General features: G+C 38.2%; 1 protein-coding gene across 7 annotated transcripts in view; it reads right to left on the bottom strand.

Annotated features, from left to right (window-relative positions):
- The window catches only part of ppp2r2b.S (protein phosphatase 2 regulatory subunit B, beta S homeolog), a 219,626-nt gene that overhangs the window by 42,502 nt on the left and 157,069 nt on the right, over positions 1–20,055 (bottom strand). For all 7 annotated transcript variants that reach the window (XM_041588722.1, XM_041588723.1, XM_018256156.2 and 4 more), the window contains 2 exons: positions 5,855–5,952; positions 31–196 (listed from right to left, as the gene is read on the bottom strand). In XM_041588722.1, the coding sequence (XP_041444656.1) occupies positions 31–196; positions 5,855–5,952 (264 nt within the window). The remainder of the gene's footprint in view (positions 1–30; positions 197–5,854; positions 5,953–20,055) is intronic.

The raw sequence follows: 20,055 nt of genomic DNA, 5'->3' as shown, positions 1-20,055 counted from the left end.
AAATCAGTGCCTCTGTTCTATTGTACTCACCATTGGTAGACAGCAGGAAGTAGGCAGCATTCTGCTGAGGAAGCCATCTAATCTTGTTTATCTTTTCTTCTATTTCTAAGCTTTTCAGGTAATCGAACTCTGGCTCGTGGCTCTGGAAAGTGCTGTAAACATTGTACTCTCCCCTCCGATGAGGTTGATTCTTGTTCTGCCAAAAGGAGGGACAAGTTTTTGGAAAATAAGTTTGATTAGCAGATAATGCACACACACCTAGATCTTGTAATACGTCTCTCTTTTTGGCTATAAGGAAAAGTATTATATTTAATGCATAAAGTGCCGTAAAGAGCCATTAATCATAGTGATTAAAATCTATACTGTGTTTTCCAAATACTGAATGCCATCCAGAGCATATACATATACCTAAATGAACATACATTTTATTATAAGGAGACATGTCCATATGTGCCTCCTTGACTGAACACTCACAATGTCACCCTATGGAATGCTTAAAGGGATACTGTCATGGGAAAAAAAATTATTTTCAAAATGTATCAGTTAATAGTGCTGCTCCAGCAGAATTCTGCACTGAAATCCATTTCTCAAAAGAGCAAACAGATTTTTTTTATATTCAATTTTGAAATCTGACATGGGGCTAGACATTTTGTCAATTTCCCAGCTGCCCCAAGTCATAAGCTGCGTTTTGAAAAAAACATGTTTTCCGATGACAGGATCCCTTTAAATTACCATAAAAAATATTTGAGTATTTTGGTTGACTGCTGAAACATTTGTCAGGAGAAAATAACCACATCCATTAAAAAAGGGCAATTTTGCAACAAACAGTGGCCCAGCTGAAACAGAAAAAAACTCGTGGCTCTATCCAAAAGGGTAAATATTCCTATATGGCAATTAGAAAACCAAAAGCTCACTCGGTAATCGGGTTGACTGGGGTGCAATGCCCCAAGTCCATCTCTCAAGGGTGTATCATAATAAGATGTTTAATTCAATCGATGTAATTCAATCAATATGATTAATACTCGCACTCACTGATGATGAAGAGTGGCCCGGGTGCAGTGCCCCGAACCAGTAGCTTGGGTGAAATACAAGGAATATGTGTGGAAAGGAACGCACTCCTGCGACACACCAGGTAAGTAAAATTTAAATCTTTATTCCATGGGTAAAACCAAACGTCCTATATATATATATATATATATATATATATATATATATATATATATATATATATATATATATATATATATATATATATATATATATATATATATATATATATTTTTTTTTTTTTTTTTTGAGTATTTTGGTTGACTGCTGAAACATTTGTCAGGAGAAAATAACCACATCCATTAAAAAGGGTAATTTTGCATCAAACAGCCGAGTGCAAGAACCCCCCCCATCATGATGAAGGTAATATGCAAATACCAAAAAGTATTCATTTATGTATTTAACAATTAAGGCAAGTATTAGTTGCAATTTTATAAAAAATGAGATCTGTCCCAGAGGCCAGTTCTCTCCTTCAAAAACCAGGACAGGACATAAAGCAATGTCCCCATATGGGTGCCTAAACTCTGTGTTACCTGCGCTGTGTCAATAAAAGTCAAGTCACTAAAGAGATGCAGACGCAGAGCAAACACCCCAAATTCTGTTAATTAAGGCAGCAAGAGTTTTAGATGTCAGTTCTAATTCCAATTTATTTGAGGCAAGAGTCCTACTTCTGAAGTTTAGGTTTCCAGTTCCAGGTGACACTTGTCCTTGAAAGCCACAGCTTGAATACTAAACACTCAAATATAAAGTATCCTAGGAAGCTTCAATAGGAGACTTTCCATTTCTGACCACTCTATTTTCACTTACTGCCCAGTTTATTTTCACTTACTGTTTTGTCTGAGCTTTTGCAAAAAGAAAACGGTCATTTTAAATTTTGAAGCGGTAGATTGGAGCAGCCAACATTTATCTGTTTTCTTTTTATGAAAATTTCCTGAGGATGAAACAAGGCAAAGCTATTTGAATTGGAAGGTGAACGGTAAGATAAGATCAGCCAAGAGGTTTTTATCTACAATCAAATTCTCTGCTTCTCTGTAGTTATCTCTACTTTAATGACATTCTGCTGCCAATAGCTGCCAACCTGTTTTTTATTTGCTCAGCAAGGAATGATTTCACTTTATGTCTATATCAAAATGTAATAAATGTTTTTACCAATTTCATGCCTCTTAGGGTAAGTCCACACTGGGCATTTTGGGGAGATTTGGTCGCCTGGCGACTAATCGCCTCGACTTTGCGGCGAACAATCTCCCCAAACGCCTTCCCTGACTCTGCGCCGGATAAAAATGAAAAAAAACACCGGCACTAATCACACGCGGCAATTCATTTTCCGTGGTCGCCCGAACTTTCCTCGTGAGGTCGCCAGGCGACCAAATCTCCCCAGTGTGGCCTGACCCTTTAAATCCCACTGCTTGGGATTACTATACAGGTATGAGATCTGTTATCCGGAAACCTGATATCCAGAAAGCTCCAAATTAAGGAAAGGCCATCTCCCATAGACTCCATTATAATTTAAAAATGATTGCCTTTTTCTCTATGATAACAAAAAAAAAGCTTGTACTTGATCCCAACTAAGATATAATTAATCCTTATTGGAAGCAAAACCAGCCTATTGGGTTTATTTCATGTTTAAATGATTGTCTAGTAGACTTAGGGGCACATTTAGCTTGAGTGCATTTATCACATTTAGCTCGAGTGAAGGATTCGAATGAAAAAAACTTCGAATTTTGAAGGTTTTTTTGGCTACTTCGACCTTCGACTACGAATCGAATTTGAACTAAAAATCGTTGTAAAAAAAATCGAAGTACTGTCTCTTTAAAAAAAACTTCGACCCCCTACTTTGCCACCTAAAACCTACCGAGCACCAATGTTAGCCAATGGGAACCTTCCCCATAAGCTTTCTATGCAATTTCTGATCGAAGGAAAATCGTTCGATCGATGGATTAAAATCCTTCGAATCGTTTGATCGAACAATTCAAAAGTATAAAGAAAAAAAAAAACACTCACAGGGTTTGTCAAAAAAATCTGCATTAATAAATCAGCACTTGTAACACAATTAAGAGGTGTAAATCAAAACACTAAATCAGTTATGCAATCTTCTCCTTTTTCTGTTAATTGTATTTATATATGCTTACACATACTTCATACTAACCTTGTGACTAGATGTGTCTCTATTTACTAAATGCAGACATTTTCCCTTTCTAAGTGTGCGAGACTAGTGAAGAGCTGGGTAATGTGTATAGTATTATATGATACAAGCCATGACTTTGTGCAGCCAGCTGGTTTTAATTGAATCATGAATATGAGTGGTGTTTTTGTTTAATATTATATGTTCATACTGGCACTCACCATTTATTGTATGGCACAAATAAATACATTTTATACCCTTTACCAGAATGCCCTCACAGGAAGAGCATTTAAAAGAGAAGGAAAGTTCCAATCCAAGGGGGTGCCAAATGTTAGGACCCTCTCCCCAAGGATTCTAATGACTAATAATGCACAAGCCAGGATTCAACATGCTGCTACTGGGGGAGATTAGTCACCCAGCGACAAATCGCTTCTTCTTTGGACGACTAATCTCCCCTAAATGCCTTCCCGCCGGCTAGAATGTAAATCGCCGGCGGGATGGCACTCTCATCGATTCGGCTTTCCGAAGTATCCTGAAGTTTCCTCGTGAGGCAACTTCGGACGACTTGGAAAACGAAGCCGTTCGAGGGGAGATAAGTCGCCCGAAGAAGAGGCGATTTGTCGCTGGGCGACTAATCTCCCCCAGTAGCAGCGTGTGCCACTGCTCTAACATCACAAGACTTTTCATAACACCGACAAGGAAGAAAAATATTTACCCTCTCCTTTGTCCTTCCTAACTCTAATTTGCATATGTAAATTCCGTTCAATATTCAGCCAAATCTTTCATGAAGGATTCAGGTTCGACTAAAAACCATTAATTGCATCTCTAATAATGACTTCCCTGATACCCCAGGCTGACACTCCTGTTAGCAGAAAACTGCAATGGTCCAGGGCACTTGTGAGCTAACAATCCTCCCTCCTCCCTTCTTTCTGCAGAATCCAGAGGACAGTGCAAACGCAACAGAAAAGGCCGGATTTTTTGTTTAAATCCGACTTTTAACACTACTGCGATGTAAAGGAAGGGGATAACCTACTGGCTAGTGCCCCAGACCAGTGCAAGAGCACCTGTCTGGAGTATAAGGTAAGTCATAACAATCTTTGGGGAGGTGCTCTAACATTTCATTTACACACATTTCAATTTACTATGAAATCTGAATTTTTAGTGGGAAAACAAACTCGAATTTTTAGAGATTTATTATACCCTGAGGATGGAAAAAGTCCAAATCTGAAATCATCTCAGACCTAGCAAGGTTACATATAAGTCATTGGGAGAGGTCCCTATCCTATTTGGACATTTCTGTGGTCTGCGCTGGAATTACCCTGAAAATCTGGCTATTTCTGACTTTTCAATACGGCTTTTATAGAAAAAGCCAGATAAAAATTGAGCGATTCGGATTTTTACTAGATTTTTTTTGCTTGTCCCCAATCCCATTAAATCAGGATTTTATCGTGGTCCAATCGTGGATTCTCGTTTGGTCAGAAAGATTCAGATTTTGATAAATAAGTCCATATATATATATATATATATATATATATATATATATATATATATATATATATATATATATATACGCAAAGCCCTACACAGCAATATTGTGATATGAGTGAATCTTTTTTTATTTACGTGGCTGCTGCATTGCATGCATGTTACCATATGCCCCTCTCAGCTGTGTTGTGCATCCCTGGAGATGATGTTCAAACCAATCACTTGCCTGAACTTGACATGCCAGTGTCTCATGTCAGCCCAAGGTGCTTGGCGCCAAGTCACTTCAGCTGCGTTACAGAACAACTAATGGCCTTGCCTTGTCACATATTGAAAAGCTCCCCTCCGTGCTGCAGGATTTTTACAGAAGATTCAGGCCAACAGCATGGTGAATTACATGGGGAGTTATTTATCAAAGTCCGACTTTATCTCAATATTTTCTGATCAAATTCGCTCGGGTTTTTACGCTTATTTATTATTAACTTTTCCCGAAAACTTGCTTTGAGGGAAAAAATATGATTTTGACAATTTTTAATTTTTTCATACGATTTTCATGATTTTTTTTCAGATTTTTCACCCGAAAACTCCCATTTCTTATGTTTTTGGCCCGGAAACTCAGAAAACTTCGGGGTATTGCACGAAACCCATCGCACATCAAAAGATCATTGGGACTTCTCCCATTGACTTATATGCAACCTCGACAGGTCTGAGATGCCGGATTTTCAGATTTGAACTTTTCCGTCCTCGGAGTTTAATAAATTCCGAGAAATTTGTGATTTTTAGTAAATAACCCCCATAATGTTACAAAGACCTAGCCAGTGGGTTTCAAAGAGAGTTGTGTGAATTAAAATATGGAAGAGATTTAATCTGTTATAATCCAACTAAAATAAGGTCAGCCATCCAAACAAATTGAAATTATCATTGTCTTAATTTATACATTGCTATTCGATGACATCAAGGTTAATTATGACAAACCACTATGAAATATGTTTTCTGTGAAATCCAGGCAAATGGCGCTAGAGGGCTGTACTTGACTCTCCCTGATTTAAGGACAATTTTATATTAGAAAGCTGAGTTTCATGCAATGTGCCGCGTGCTTATTGATAACCAGGGCAATGTGTGAGACAGAGAAATTAGAAAGCAGCATGGAACCTGTAATAAGAGTATAACATACAATTAGATTTGTGGTGGGAAGCCCCTTACCTCCTGCTCACGCTGAAATATTACCACGCGCCCCCCCTTGTCCCCAGTCGCCAGAAATTCTCCGGTGCTGTTGAACTCTACCGTCGAGATAATGTCAGCTGCAGAAAAAGGGAAGAGGAGACAAAGGAAAGCTGAATTCTTACACTTCTCAAGATGCCTTTCTCCATGAAGGAATGTCTCTGTCAAAAGAAAAACTAAATTCTGTGCCAGATGTTCTTCAATTGACATCAGGCTGTGCAATTAGAAGACACCGCCTCTGACAATTTGTTGAATTGTTTCCTCATCAAAGCCAGAACTGACATCCTAGATTTTAACTGGGAACAAAAGATTAAACACCCATTTTTGCTAGTATGTAATTTCTATAAGCTCGTTATACATGGATATATTCTTTCACTAGCTACAGAAAGAGCACAGCCAATACTAAACGATGATGTTTGGTGTCTTCTCAGAATCTATTGCCTGAAAAGCTCTTTATTGTTATTACATTTAAATCTGCTTTAACTGCATTTTGAATACATGAAAGATACAGAAGATACATAAAAATAATCACGCTGTGCTTTGATATTGAAGGGGTTTTTATGGATATATGGTTAAAGGAACAGTAACACCAAAAAATGTAAGTGTTTTAAAGTAATGAAAATATCATGTACTGTTGCTCTGCACTGGTAAATCTGATCTGTTTGCTTCAGAAACTCTACTATTGTTCATATAAACAAGCTGCTGTGGAGCAATGGCGGAAATTGAAAAACGGTTATATGGCACAGGTTAACTAATAGATAACAGATAACACCATTAGACAGACAGAGCTTATTTGCTATCTGCTGTGTAACCTGAGTCTTTTCTCCTTTGAATGGCTGCCCCCATTGCTACACAGCAGCTTATTTATATAAACAATAGTAATGTTTCTGAAGCAAACACAGCAGTTTTACCAGTGCAGGGCAACACTGCATTATATTTTCATTACTTTAAAACACTTATTTTTTGACGTTACTGTTCCTTTAATACAGGGCATGGACAACATTCATTCCACTTCAGAAACCCAAAGCAGCCAATCAGCACTTGATTTCAGTAGTTTATTACGGACATGATAAAGAAACAAACATTGGTTGGTTACTACCGGTTACTGGACTTGAATCAACTTTGCTCATAATATCTTTCATCTGTAGTACTGGTACAAAGTATACAGTTTTATATTATACTGGAATAATTAAATGGCTTCCATTCTTATCTAGAAATGCATAACTAAACAATAAGGAAGGCTAAAGCAATAACACATATGACTTATCTTCATGTTTTAAGGGCATCAAAATCACCCTATCTGGCATCACACTTTAATTGGTGGCCATACACGGGCCGATAAAAACTGACAGATCGGCAGTTTATTGGCCCATGTATGGGGCCCTCCGACGGGCTTCCCCGATCGATATCTGGCCAAAAGTCGGGCAGATGTCGATAGGACAGGACTAAAAATCCCATCGGATCAATGCGACCGCATGTGTTTGTTGATGAGGGCCCACGATTGGATCAGCCCGATATCGCCCACCTCAAGGTGATGAAGTCACGTGATTTCCCTCCCTGCCCCTAATTTACAAATGCAAATTAGGATTCAGATTTGGTTCGGTAATACACAAGGATTGGCCGAATCCAGAAATTTTTTTTTGTGCAGAAACGCAAGTGTACTGTACTATGCTTAAAATTCAATAGTAAGCAAATAGAAACATATATGTAAACATATATATATATATATATATATAATTAAAAAGAAAATCTCCTACGAACTCCGCAGGAGCAAAAATGTCCGCATTCAGGGAATCGAGAACAAGCTTGTTTCAAAGGAGGGTCACAATGTGAAATACAGGGATTACACACTGGTGTGTGAACTTCAAGACTGACAACACAAAGGCTAAATTTAATGTTTCCACAAGCCAGGGGAATCCAATTTTCTATCTAATATACTGTTACTGTAGGCCACTAAAGCCACAGATGCCAATTTATGGATTTTATTACATTGAAGGGATTTTTAACCCACAAAAAGCAATGAAGCTTAAGCCATGCAGTCTATAGCTTGTTAAACTCAAACCAATTTCCAGCATTTGTCATATTTATGGCCTGACCTGGATACAACTAGCTGACAGTTGCGACTGCTGATCAGTCTAAGAAGTTTGAATGCAATACTCAGTCTGTATTTGCAATGAACATTTAAACCCCAGCATAATGCAAGGTAATCTCCATTGCACCCAAAACAAGGTAGGGTCTGGTGTTAGCAATCATAATCCATTTTACTCTCAAGCATTCTGCAGCTGCACGGATCAGGACAGCCAATGTTTTGGTATTGATAATGCATTGGTTTCTATATAGCCATACATTTAATTGCTGAGTAAAGATATATCTTCCCTCATTGCTTAACTGATGGAGTGCAGCTAAATTATTAAAAACAAGTGTTTGGTTACTATAATAAATCCCAGCAGGGTAAGTCTGCCCTTAGGGTTGCCATCTTTTCTGGAAAAAAACACCGGCCTTCCTATATATTTATCTTTTTCCCTATTAATAACATTGGGATCAACCATCATTTTTATTGGCCCGGCTGGGAAAATACCGGCCAGGTGGCAACCATATCAGCCCTAAATATTGCTCCATGAACACACCCACCTATAACGAGTGTCTTTCCACAAATTTTTCTTAAACAAACGAAAATGTTTTTTCTTCTTAACTAAAATATAAGCCATGCGTTTCTTCATGTCCTGAGCTTAATAAAGGGGCCAGCAAAGCATACCATGTGTGATGCTTCAAACTTTATTCTGCCAAGATAAAATCCGACTTAAAAGAAATTTGTGCAAAATGGTCACCATAATTGCAAACAGGGATTTGAGGAGAAGTGAGCATGACTTATCTACTCAAATGGAATGTTCTGCTCCCTTTACAATAAATTCCTGACACTGGCGATTTTCAACTCCAGACTGGCATTGTGTTTGTCCTCTATTCAGCTTTTGTTTACCCTTAAGTTACATTTCAGGTTTTTTTCTAACAAGGGGATTGTGCTTTGAAAGCCACATTGATTACCCAAGGTACTGCTTTATCTACTAAGTATTCAAATGGCAGTAGTAGGAAAATGTTGTAAATTAAGTAGATTCTACAATATTTTCCCACTAGTGCCATTTCAATAGCCTTACCCAATCAAACAAAAATGTTTCCAAGCACTAAGAATTACAAGAGCTGAAGGTTTTTCATGCCTGAATTAATTTACAGTTATACTTTCATTCTGAACACTAAACACTACAGCCAAAAGGGTAGGTACATGATTTCTGATTAGCTTTATTGAGGCCATTTCCTCACATACGTCAGAGGTTAATTCCTACACAATCAGGCGCTTGATAAGTGTCACCAATTGCAAATATCTCAAGCTCGCCAGCCAAGCAGGGAAGACAGATGAAGCTGCCAATCCTCACAGAAACTGAGAATGGACATTAAAAAGCTCGACTAATTAGCACTTCCCTTGCTTCATTGTTGCACATCCCATCTGCACAGAGTTAATGAAGTTAAAATGAGAATACAGAGATGATTCACCTCCTGGCATTCTGAAGGTACCAATGCAGAACAACAGTAAATTTAGTCAAGGAAAATGAGAGGCACCTTGTGAAATGGAAAAATACAGCAGTGATGGGCTGCCTGTGTGAAAATCTACACTGTGGAACAGATATAACTCAAGTATATTAGTGTTAGAACAGATACACCCTGCATACCTTCAGTTTACTTCAATACCACAAGCCCCACTCATCATTCTGGTTGGCTTAACAGGGTTTACAACAACCTCCCAGCAGAGCTCTATATAAGTAAAGCAAAATAATACCCACCAAACTAGAGTTTCTCTATAATCTTCTGATTTTAAAGTAATAACGTACCATGGTCTGTAGTATGATGGGTATAAAATATGTAGCTTGAAAGAATTGATCAACCTTGAAGGCAGGTCCTTGGCTCTGGGGCTCAGCAAGAAATCATCTGAAAGCAGTGCCATAGTGTCATTTGCCTTAGGGTAACTAATTATTTGCTGTATTCAAAGAGTTTACTTCATTAATACGGAATAATAACATGCACAAGAACATGACACTAGTTCTGTCTTCTTCCAAAGTAGCACATAGAAACAGTAACCTTTCAATATCATGGGCAATGTTAGAAATCAGTTAGACCAGACTGTGTGGATAAAGGGATAAACTGGTATAACCCGTGACACTGAAATGACGTCAGACACACATGAATAGAATGTAGAATTTTAAGGGGCACATTTACTTAGCTCGAGCGACAGATTAGAAGGGAAAAAATGTTGAATTTCGAAGTATTTTTTTGGCTGCTTCTACCATCGAATTGGCTACTTCGACCTTCAAAAATTGTTAGACTATTCGACCATTCGATATTCGAAGTACTGTCTCTTTAAAAAAAACTTCGACCACCTACTTTGCCACCTAAAACCTATCGAGCACCAATGTTAGCCTATCGGGAAGGTCCCCATAGGCTTTCCTAGCAATTTGTCATTGAAGGAAAATCGTTCAATCGATGAATTAAGATCCTTCGAATCGTTCGATTCAAAGTATTTGCGGTAAATCCTTCAACTTCGATATTTGAAGTCGAAGGATTTTACGTCGATGGTCGAATATCGAGGGTTAATTAACCCTGGATCTTCGACCCTTAGTAAATGTGCCCCTAAGTGTGTCACAATCTGTGATTTACTGGGTCCAAATTTTTTTTTAATAAAAGAGAAGACGTTAACTTTCAGCTGTGAACTGCAACCTTGAGCATCTTCCTCAGCCAGCCAACACTGCAGTTCACATTTCAGCTTTACAGGGGTAGAACTAATAATCCAAATACTATTTTAAAATGACAAATATGCTATGCTATCAACAAGAGCTTCCCTGGCACAGTCCTGCCTTTCCCGCTTCAACATGTGTAAAGTGCCTGTGCATTGTAGCAAACAGACATCAAAATATATTGCTAATGGGTTGACTGCAGAGGAGAGCAATGGGTTACTGGTACCTTTACCCTGATGAGACAGATTCTAGTATCCTGAACACCTTGCTTCCATCCAAAGCAGTCAGTCTGTAAATCCAATGAATAGGTGTGGATACAATAAAGCTCAGAATGTCAGCTGCAAAAGGTGCCTTTATTCACAAACATGTTTGGAGCTTGCTAGCTCTTTATCAAGTGTATTGACTGCAGAGGAGAGGACCTCTTGTATTTGTCTATGTGCACTGCAGCACCCAGTTGCAAGGATCAATGCACAGGGCAGAGGCCAAGGTGGGTGGAATCCCAATGGCCACCATCAGCTTCAAAGACTGTCCATGAATAAGTGAATGGATTGTCCTATAAACTCCTCAAGGCTTGGTCATGGGACTGCAGCTGATGGTTATCATGGAATCATGTGATGGCATTATTTAAGTTTGCCCCAGATTGCTGAAAAGCAACAGAACCTGCTCCATTACATATCCAACATAGTACAAGATATGGAAACCACTGCACACATATCTGTTAATCAGGGCTAGAGCTCCTACTAGGCAAAGGAATGCTGGGGCCTGGTGACCATAACTAGAACCTTGCATTTACAGAACTGCCCTTTAAAATGGCATCAGCACAAAAAGATCAGGTGCTTACAGAGTGCTGAGACCACCATTATGCCAAGGGTTAATGACTTCGGGATGCATTTGCTGAACTTGTGTAATCCAATGGAGCTGGCTGTGCTGATAACAGCATGGTATGTGATCCACGCATTATGCTAAGTGCTTAGTTCCTTTTAACTAAATTGCTTTGCCTTGCTGTGGTTTCAGCTCCTATTAAAGCTTTGCTATGCATCACTTTTTTATGCAGCAAGACAAGGCTGCTCTTAAAGTCAACAACAACAATAGCTCATTCCAGCTTTGAATAAAAACCGTAAATTGTAGCAATTTTCTATATATTTTTTTGTTTTTTTAAATTTTCTAATGTGAACCCCAGCAGTGAGTTCATGAATGAAATGTCAAGCTCTAACAAAAGGCGGGCGTCTAAGTGCAGAGCATCACAGTTTACCCTGAAAGATAAGTACTCCTCCAGTTAATAGACAATTGTTCCGTATTAGGCTGTACCAGAACAAAGTGCTTTTATATGTAGCAGTGACAGGATCATGTGGAATAATAGCAACTGCTCTCACTGCAAACCACAAACCCCTGCTCTGGGCACTCACAGAACAAACTGTTTTACGTAAACTTGTTTTTTTTTTACATTTTTATGATATTCACATCTAAGCAATGCCTTTAAGCATCTTTATGTATAGGGTAGCTTAACATCAGTATCTGTGATCTATAATATATAACCATTACATTTAGCCTGAAGTTGCCTCAAGAGGAAACGTCAGGCGACTTCAGAAAACGAATCGCTCCGAGTGACATCCCACCGCCGATTTAGATTCTAGCCAGTGGAAATGCTTTTCAGGGAGATTAGTCGCTAGTGAATAACGAATTTATTCGGCAGGCGCGAATTCACGGCGAATTTCCACGTTTCACCGCCGGCGAATAAATTTGCAAATTTGCAGCGAAAATTTGCAAGGGAAAATTCGCTGGCATCAAAATTTATTTGACACCGAAGACAATTCTGACGCTGCCGACAATTCCGACGCCGGCGACAATTCTAGGCGCCCATCAACTTGTCGCCAGTGTTGGAATTGTCACCGGAGTCAAAAATATTTTGACGCCGGCGTCAAAATTCACGTTTCTCGATTTTTTCGCCATTTTGCAAATTACCGGAGAAATTTGCCCATCACAGTCACCGGGTGACTAAATCTCCCTGAATTTTAGCGTGTGCCCTTACCCTTAAGGTGACCATACACGGGACGATAAAAGCTGCCGACAGACCGAGTCGGCAGCTTATTGGCCCGTGTATGGGGGCCCCCGACGGGCTTCCCCGATCGAGATCTGGCCGAAAGTCGGCCAGATCTCGATCGGATGGGACTAAAAATCTGTTCGTTGATGCGGTCCCGCGATCCGACTGCCCGTTCGCTAGGATCCAATCGTTGGGCCCTAGGGCCCACGATCGGATCAGCCCGATATTGCCCACCTCAAGGTGGGCATATCGGAGGGAGATCCGCTCGTTTGGTGACATCGCCAAACGAGCGGATCTCTCCATGTATGGCTACCTTTAGACGGAGGAGAGTAGACCTTTGCTATATTGCTTCTTCAATAGCGGATAGAAATGAGAGATACTGCTTTCAACAGCAATATCATTCACAAATAAGTAAACATAAGTAAACATCTGTAATTTATGCAAACAAACACATATTCCTATAAATGTCATGTTTTCGTTATTTTGGGCTACATTTCCACTACAGCCATTATGAACAATAAAAAAAAAACAAGAAATGATGTATTAGATGTACACTTTATTATACAACAAGGCACTGGCTGTGTGTATTGGAAGTGCTTCCTCCTTAAATCATATACATTCCAATATTTTATAATAAAAACAATTATTGCTGGCAGAATTTGCAGACAGATACAGTCATTGAGTTTAATAGGTGAGTGCAGGCAAATATTGCACAGGATTGGCATGGAGCATTAGTATAAAACCATACAATAAAGATATAATAAAGTCTAAATATAATAATATATCCTGAAAAATATGTTATATTTTCAGGATATATTATCACTAAGTCACGTCTGTCAGTCATAAAAACATTAAGTAATAAAATATTGAACATCTCATTACTAATAAGGGTAAATTCCCCCAGGAATTACTCAGTTTGCCTTAGGCGAACCTATAATTTGGCCACTCAGCTTGCTGGCTCTATGGGGCTGCCACAAGGGTCATTAAACCCAAGAAAGTAAAGTTGACAACGCTGGTGCAGAAAAAAATGGCATGTTGTACCTGTGTCAGACATAGAAAAATAGTGTCCTTATCCATATGGTCAAGTAACTAGAGTTGCTGCACCAGCATTAGGCTTTATGTACTATATGGTTATATCATATGCTTATAATTAATCCATAAGCCATATTACAAAGAGGATAGCAAAATATACATAGTTACACTTATATTTAGGAATATATATATATATATATATTTTATATATATATATAGATATTAGATTATTATTTTAAATTCAGAGTATAGATGATTGTATCGACATATTGTTAATCTCTACATCAATGTACAAATTTATATCAATGTAAACAAGATAGATTAGCAAAAGGAAACACTGCTCAGGTAGCTTCCTGCTGAATGCAAGACTGAATTTTTTAATTCCCTAACAGATTGCACAAAAACATCTTTTTGTTACCCAAATGTGCTAAATCTGTCTAAAGTAAGGCTTTCCCATCTGCCCACTAGCTTGCACCAAATGGCTTAGATGTAAAGGAAATGTAGTGTGAAAATGCAACATTGTCTATTATATTTCTGCCAAATGTACCCACTGGTTTTAGCAGTAACAATATTGTATGTAGTGAATACTTGAGCATGACAAATACTAACAGAAACTGATTAGGCTAAAAACATGTATATGTATATGTATATGTATATATATATATATATATATATATATATATATATATATATCTATATATATATATCTATATATATATATATATCTATATCTATATATATGTGTGTGTGTCACACTGCTTCCCAACATCACCCGGTTTGCACGTTTAAGACTTGCATATACTTTGCATAGTTTATACATGGTTCACTATTTATATACTTTTTCGTTTTGGAAAATATTCCAGTGTTGGTGCTGCTGGAAAGTATATAAATATATATATATATAGTCAGTCTATATTATTAATATAGACTGACTGCATTGATTTATCTGACTAGAGCACCCAGGTTGTGGATTTTTCGAGGTGTGCAGCCTGCACCCACCGTTCTTTATATATATATATATATATATATATATATATATATATATATATATATATATATATATACATACACACATATATATATATATATATATATATACACATATATATATACACACATATATATATATATATACATACATATATATATATATATATATATATACACACACATATATATATATATATATATAAATAAAATGAATATATATATGAAAAATGCATAGATTGCAGACTTCAAATGCTCATGCATCAAAATCAAGTACATAGTCCAAAGTGTTGGCACTCACAGGAATTACAACAAAAATGACTGTGATAAAGAAAAAAAACTAGGTTTATTTATCCAACGTTTCAGTTCCTCACAGGCGAGGTTGAGAAAGGTTCCTGTGAGGAACAGAACAGGGGTAGGGCAGGGCCAAGATGCACCCAGATTACTTGGGATCAAAATTGGCATCTCTGTGCAACCAACTTTACATAGTATAGTGCGAGAGCCAGCTTTTAACCAATAAGAACATTATATACAGGTATGGGACCTATTATCCACATTGTTTGGCACATGGGGTTTTCTGGTTTTGTCTGGCAGTAACGTAACTAGAGGGGGGCGGGCTCTGGTGCGTGACCCCCGCCCCCCTCAGTATGTGATTTTCAGGCCGGATTACAGTGGCGCGCGAGCTGCCAGGGGGCCCTAAACATTAAATAAACTCAATAGGTTTTTTTTTTGCCTCCAATAAGGATTAATTGTATCTTAGTTTGGATCAAGTACAAGCAGTGTCAGACTGGCCCATCAGGATACCAGGGAAACTCCCGGTAGGCCCAGGTGTCAGTGGGACCTCATGCTGCTAAACTTTCAATTTATTTCACGGCCATTCCCTATTTCTATGAGAACAAAGAGGCTAAATAGATTGAATGGATATTAGGAGAATAGAGGTTGAAAGAGGAGAGGAAGAATAATATTATTGAGAGTGGGCCCCTGGTCTAAGGTTTTTGGGTGGGCCCCTGGTCTAAGGTTTTTGGGTGGGCCCCTGGTCTAAGGTTTTTGGGTGGGCCCCTGGTCTAAGGTTTTTGGGTGGGCCCCTGGTCTAAGGTTTTTGGGTGGGCCCCTGGTCTAAGGTTTTTGGGTGGGCCCCTGGTCTAAGGTTTTTGGGTGGGCCCTGATCTAAAGTTTTGGGTGGGCCCCTGGTCTAAGGTTTTTGGGTGAGCCCCTGGTCTAAGGTTTTTGGGTGGGCCCCTGGTCTAAGGTTTTGGGTGGGCCCCTGTTCTAAGGTTTTTGGGTGGGCCCCTGGTCTAAGGTTTTTGGGTGGGCCCCTGGTGCCCCAGTTCGACACCGAGTACAAGGTACTGTTTTATTATTACAGAGAAAAAGGAAATAATTTTAAACATTTTAATTTGGATCATGACATGCCGTAATTCAGAGCTTTCTGGATAATAGTTTTCCGGATAACAGATTCCTTACCTGTGCCTATGTGCCTTAAAAAAACATTTACAGTAAATATTTTAATAAATGGTTTTGTTGTCAGAGTAAGGAAACCCCACAAAGCCTATGATTTGCACCATCACTGTTGCACTTTTCTATTCCTGCTATTCAACATATTATCGAAACGGGATGCCAGCAATATGTATTTCAATATCTAAGCAGCAGAACATTAATGTGACTTGGCAAATAACTGGATTGCGTGTATTAATTATTTATAACAGAGACCAATTACATTTCTGTAGCAAACTCATTCTGACAGCAACAGAAAATAAGCTTCTTTTTTTTTTACCCGCGCTCTCAAGAGGCTCTTAACCCTTATACTGCTGGAGGGCCTCGCAACAAAGTAACCCAGGTTAATGCAACAAGCTCATTGAAGATGAAGAGGAAAATATCTGTGCTGTTTCCATGGTGACCACCTCCTCTGAGGATAGGGCTGCACTAAGCATTTTAAAGTGTGTCAATGGCTCTGAAAGCTTTCATGATAAATTCAAAATTAGAAATGGTTTCAGATTTCATCGGGAAACTGTAGGGATTGACCAAAACTACGAACGGCATGGAGAACTACTTATAAAGTTATATATTTCTCTCTCTCAGAATACAGGAATAAAGGCACAGCAAAGGCTGAAGGGAAAGTCAATGTTGACACTTGTTCTCTCCAACTGTAAAGCTTCATTTGAACAAATAAAAACAAGTCAATAGCGTAAGAATCCCAATTTCCCCAGAATTATCCTCTTTGTTAAGATTTGTCTTGCTGTTATATTCCACAGCCGTCTTGGTTTTAGCTTCAACTATTGGTTAAAATGTATATACACAGGAGGATTTCTTTTTTTTACTCTAAAATCTTTTAGTCGAAATTTTTTATTGGCAGCCCATGTCACATGCTGCTGATCTAATAGCCCTGTCTAGCTCTTCGTTAGGGTGTTCAATTAGCTATGAAATCTTTATGAAGTCAGCACCATATACAGAGGGGTAGAATTATCAGTATGTCAATTTAATTTGCTGTTCTCATTAAAATTATTATGCAAACACTTTTTATTTTTATATCATATGGGTTCCATGCAATACGGCAACTATGCAACCACAAATATATTTTTTTCTTTCTGTTCCACATAATTCAATATTTTGAATGGTAATAAAATCCCAATAGAGATGGGGAACACATTTCATCCTAAACAATCCATGAGCGGGAAGATGTGGGTGGCTTCCAAGTGTATTCCCGATTGGACTAAGGGCAATTAGTTGAACAATTGGATTTCCTAGAAATGGAAAAACACATTCTGGAAGGATTTCATGTTTATGGTGTTCAGAAAGTGGGTGCAGGAATGTTTGCAAGAGTTCCCCAAACCAAACAGTACAAAAATGTAACACTACAAATTGATGTATAAGTTGCAAAAGGAGTCTGAAGTATTTAATTGTAAACAATAAGGGGTTTATTTACGAAACTCTGAATGCAAAAATCATGAAAAACTATTTTTTATAAAATCAGACTTTTAAAAAAAAAAACACAAATTTTTCGGAATTTATTAACCCCCGAGGATGGAAAAGTCAGAATCAGAAAATCTGTCGAGGTTGCATATAAGTCAATGGGAGAAATCCCAATGATTTTTTGATGTGCGCTGGGTTTCATGCAATACCCTGAAGCTTTCGAGAAAAAATTTGAGTTTTCGGTGAAAAATCCAAAAAAAAGTGAAAATCAGATTTTTTCCCGCAAAGAAAAATTAATAATAAATACACGTAAAAAGCCCAAGCAGATGTGATCGGAGTTTGTAGCAGAAAATATTGAGATAAATTAAGACTTTGATACATAACCCCCTTAAACAGGGCATGAAAACACAACCTGGCTAGAAAATAATACAGCAGCATCTATAATTAAGGGAGTGCCCAACACAGCACCCCCTTTACATACAAAACTAAAGAATATCTTGAAAAAATAGTCACAATTTGTATCAAAGTTATTATGCCTTAGTTCTCATTTCTCAGAATAACAGGCTTGTAAAAAAGAGCTTGGTTAGATGGACAACAACACTGAAGCAAAATATGACCACTGAAATACTGGAAATACTGGAAAGAGTTGTTGGTAGAAACAATAAGTCCTTATAAACTATGGTTAGTGGTACTCCAGTTATAAGTCACTGGTCATATGAGCCATTCCAATGTGCGAATTTTAAGAAAATCACATTGTCTTTAATGTGTACCGATATTAGGCGTTACATCTTAGATGCGTTTTCAATAGTCGCCCAAAGTTGCCTCGCTGAGGCAACTTCGGGCGACTATAGAAAACGCATCGCCGCGTCTGCATTAGCGCAGGCGACTTTTCATTGTAGCCTATGGGGAAAAACGCTGAGGCAGTTCGGGGAGATAGTCGCTCAAAAGATGAGGAGATAAGTCACCAGGCGACAAAATCTCCCCGAATCTCCTCGTGTGGCCTTACCCTAAGCCTACATTGCATAATATCTGTAAGTGAGACTTATCAAGTGTTGCAATGCTTAACACCCATTTCTATATTTAATGATTAGGTATAACTTTTGCCATCCTTATATATGTAATACATAGATTCAGTAGGGCACAAGTATGAGAGATTAACAAAAACAAGATACACAACTATAAAACATAATATCACCAATACACTGGACCCTACAAGAGAGACCAATGCCAAACTATTATGGGCTCTGAGGCACACTAATAATGCACTAAAGGTCTGCTAATGAAAGAGGTGTCTACACAAGAGGTTTGGGTGTGTTAGAACAGAACCTGTGGTTACAGCAAGGTCTGGGGGAGGAGTAAAGTATAAGTCCCCATCAATGTCGTTGACACAGACTAAGCAAGCTTAACGGCAATTAAAACAATGAGGGATCTACATTATAGTAATTGCTGCATTGTCAAAGAGTGAGCTTCACAAATATTACTGATTGACAATGTCATCAGTAGCTACAATACCCATTGTTTAATCAACCAGTCCAGGAAAATGGCACCAGTAATTTTTCTCAATTTCTTTCTGATGACACAGTCAATAAAAGTGATTAAAATAATGCACCAGGAATGACACTCTAGGATTTTTCTTCTTGGGAGATGTACACTGTGGGAGTGGAGCTGTTCAGTTCAGGCTACTGTGCATGTTTTATGGCATTTACTGGATATCGGTAATACTCTATGCATTATATTCAAATTGAATCTACAACCAAAGGGACCAAATTATTTTAAAAGTAAGCACCTCAAGAATAACAATAAGGTTACCCAGTCAATAAATCCATGGATGTGGGAGATGTTTAGAACTAGAAACTGCTCAAGCCAACAGAATAAGGATTTTGAATCATTTAATCCTGAGACCTGGCTGCCAAATCCATTTTAATACTGATAAATATGGAGTAAAGAGGCTCAGTGCAGGAAACACAAAATAGGGAAAGAAAGGGATTTCAGACATGAAATTGCTAGTGTGCATGCTGAGACAGAAACAACAAGGGAACATGAACAAAAACCCAATGGGAAAGGTCCAGTCAATTAAATGAGAATGCATAGAGCTTGCCAGGCTCTTGGCTACAAAAGCAAAGTGGGCTTTTGTTCTAACATGTATACTTTTGTAATTAGCATCAAATTAAGGAATGAACGGGGGTTTTAAGAAACAAAACAGCATAATAGGAAAAAAGGATGCATTTTGAGATACAGGCACATATGCACTTCTGGTTTAATCACATGGAACAATCAAACTCAGAAGTTTCCCGCAATGACAAGAGTAGGGGACTGACAATGTAGCAAACATAAACGTGCTAAAATTCTCTCATGTATTTTTACAGGAGAGGCAATAGAAATATATTACAGAACCTGCACATCTTAACATGGCCACACACAGCACAATTCTC

The sequence above is a fragment of the Xenopus laevis genome, chromosome 3S, assembly GCF_017654675.1.
Source record: "Xenopus laevis strain J_2021 chromosome 3S, Xenopus_laevis_v10.1, whole genome shotgun sequence".
NCBI classification, from domain to species: Eukaryota; Metazoa; Chordata; class Amphibia; order Anura; family Pipidae; genus Xenopus; species Xenopus laevis.
The sequence above is the reverse complement of the archived record's forward strand: the minus strand, read 5'-3'. Positions and strand labels throughout refer to the sequence as shown.